This window comes from Nematolebias whitei, chromosome 10, assembly GCF_014905685.2.
Source record: "Nematolebias whitei isolate Nwh7 chromosome 10, NemWhi1, whole genome shotgun sequence".
In the NCBI taxonomy this organism is placed as follows: Eukaryota; Metazoa; Chordata; class Actinopteri; order Cyprinodontiformes; family Rivulidae; genus Nematolebias; species Nematolebias whitei.
Window position 1 is genome coordinate 8,528,162 of NC_056507.1, and position 3,063 is coordinate 8,531,224.

The 3,063-nt window shown below is 39.0% G+C and overlaps 1 protein-coding gene across 1 annotated transcript in view; it reads right to left on the bottom strand.

Annotated features, from left to right (window-relative positions):
- Positions 1-2,787: 2,787 nt before the first annotated feature.
- The window catches only part of il34 (interleukin 34), a 16,984-nt gene continuing 16,708 nt past the window's right edge, over positions 2,788-3,063 (bottom strand). The window contains exon 7 of the mRNA XM_037683105.1: positions 2,788-2,861. Within this exon, the coding sequence (XP_037539033.1) occupies positions 2,788-2,861 (74 nt within the window). The remainder of the gene's footprint in view (positions 2,862-3,063) is intronic.

Below are 3,063 nucleotides of genomic sequence, written 5' to 3' on the forward strand. Positions count from 1 at the left end.
ACAGCGTTTAAAAGTAAACTAATGTCTTTCAGATGATTTTTAACACTTTCAGTAATATATTTTCGTTTGTGATTTAATAAACAAAACTGTGATTTATGCTGTTTCTGTTCTGTGTGCAGAATTAAAGCAACTGAAACCAAATAAACGTAGTTTTATAAAACACATCAGGTGAGTTGAGTGGAAATTTAAAAAAAGATGAACTACAAACTTTATAAAGAACATTTTTACATAACATGACATTTTTTAAATTCATCATCTCTAAACATTGAGAGATTTTTTATAAACTCCATTTTAGAAATCATGAGTTTGGACACAAAATTGTTGATAAAAAATAAGGATTTATTTTTGTATTTCTTTCATAAAAGCACTTTGACAAAGTTTTACACATCTTAAAAAATAAATATTTAATATTTTGTGAATAAAAAAAATCTGTTTAAACAAAGACATCGATGTGTTTGCAGGTTTTTGTTGCGACGTGGACGTTCATTTATTCTCATCAAAGTTAATTAAAAACATTAAAGCTGCTCAACGTGTCATAAAAACACACATGAATTTAAAAATAAAGGAACATTAATAATTCATGTACACGTGTCTGAGTTGTTGATGAAGTTTAAAGATGGCGTCACGTCTGCAGAAACAAACATCTGAACACGAATCTGCACAAAATGCATCTTATTTCTATAAAGTTGTTATATTTTATTTGTATTAAGAAATTGAAACACCACAAAGCGTTTCAGTAAAATCTGGGAACTTCTGAGGATGACTTTAAACTCGACAGTGGTTCTGTCTGCGTGAAATAACGAGACTCTGGTTCTGAATGGGTCGGACGGCGGCGAGGCAGAACCGGTCTGACAGGAGTTGCATAAACTAAAGTTCCTGACCGGGTCAGCGATGGGTTTTCAGCTGCAGGAGGGTTTAGTTGTAGTTTCCAAACGATAAACAGAACGTCCAGCTTCAGATCCCCTCAGCAGAAAACTTCCTGTCATTAAATTAGATTGTGTGTCAAACCAAGGCCTGCGGGCCAAATCCGGCCCTTGGTCACCTTTAATCTTTCCCTAGGCTATTATTGATTCAGTCTGGCTCTGCCGCGCCTCATTTTGCTAAGCTGAGCGCGCTCACTTCAGACGTCTCATGAACTCTCAGGTCAAGAAGGTTGAAGTTTTCAGTCATTTTTTATTTTCATGTGATAAAAGCAAACGCGCGTCAAGAGAGCGCTAAGCTCCGTTTAAAGCGCTGAGGAGAAACCTTAATGCGAGTCCGCTTTCGTTTGATTTTCTTCTCATTTCAGTCAAGTGTTTTCCTGATTTTAGTCAGTTTTTAACTGATTTGATAGATTTTAAAATGTGAAATTTTCCTTTTTCTCCAAGTTAGAACACATAAAATCTAGAAACAAAGTTAATTTATATATTTTAATAAATACTGTCTGAGACAGACCCCTGACCTGGACCAGGTTCTTGACTAAGTTTGATGGCCCTGAATCAGATTCATTAAAAAAAAAAAAGAGATGAGACAAAGTTTAGTTTCCTTTAGCTGCCTGGATGAAGAATGAGGTGGACTTCAATGGGACCAGAACAGGACCGGTTATCATACTGAGCCCTGCCATCACTGCGCCACTGAGAAGAAAAGGCGGGTAGTGCGTTTGTTAGCAAAATATCTCATGAACCACGGAACAGACAGCAATAACCTCTCTAAGAAATCACCGGGTGAACATCCACAACTGAAAACAGATTCAAGATGGCCGCCACAGCAAAGCAATCTCAGAAAACATCTTCATCTCAGCCAGTTTGACAGACACTGAGCTGAAGTTCGGTGTGGTAGTAGCCGAGAGTCATATAGAGTGAGGTGTTGCAGCGCGGCATCAGAACCGTTTTCAAGGTTCTTACAGTGACCCCGAGAGCATCTATGAACATTACCGACCGCTCTCGTCATCTCCCCCTCTGCAGAATGTCTACATAAATATGTGCTCGTTTGTGCGAGGTGTTTTTTTTTTATATTCGAGGGTTTTTTTTCAGGCAGGAAAAAAAAATGTCTGATAGGAATTTTTTTCGCCTCCAACTCCAACGTGTGTCCATTTAACCAGTTTTTGTCTGTCTAAACAGGTCTCACTTGTAAATGAGTCTTTGACGCTCAATGTGATTTATCTGTTTAAATAAAGGTTGAATGAAAAAAAAAGGTTAAACCAAAATGACCAGGTGGTCTCAGTCCTTAAAGGAACTCAGGGTCTTGAGTCTCCTCTGAAGGTTTTCCTCTTTCTGGAAACAGACTGAAGCTGCACAGAAATCTTCAGCTCAGAACATCAACAAATCCACGGAGCAGCTTCAGATCATAAAACTGGGTTCTTTTTAAATAAAGTGATGAAATGACGTGTCTGGCTTTAGGACACTTGAGTCTCTCTGGTTCAGGGTTCTGGTGAAACTTCCAGGTCCTGCAGGTCCGTTCTTTGCTCACCAGGATTAAGAATCTCCTTCTTTAGGAGTCCAACTCAGAACAAATGGTTCTGGTAAAATAAAATAAAAAATAAATGAGCAAGGATGTACAGTATGTAAATGTAGAAAGTTTTCCAAAACCTGCCTTCAGTCTGAGACGTCCACGGGACAGAAACACATCCGGCTTCCTGACAAGTCCAAAATATTGAAGTGTCTCCTCAGAAGTGAGTCATCTTTCTGTGTCACAGAGTCCAGAAACTCACAAAGTAACAAGTGGTCCAAGTCTGAGTCTGAACTCAATTTGGTCCTTTTCATGGTTCCGGAGAAAACCTGGTCCCCTGATGTAGCAAAAGGACAGATGTCAATGAGCTGTCTCTGTCCCACCGTCCTGACTCCATGACTTCTTGCTTCTCCTCGAGTGAAAAAGTCCACAATCTGAAGAAGAGACAAAAAAGCTCAATGAAAACCAAAAAGACAATAATTTCTGAACAAAATGTCTCATTTTATTCTTAGGAGGTCCTCATTGGTCCTGCCATGAGCCCGGTCACCAGGTCCACCTGAGGGATCTGAGGACTCTGTCACCAGGAATTTTTAGTTTGACTCACAGTCCTTCAGAGACACATTTAGTTTGACTCAC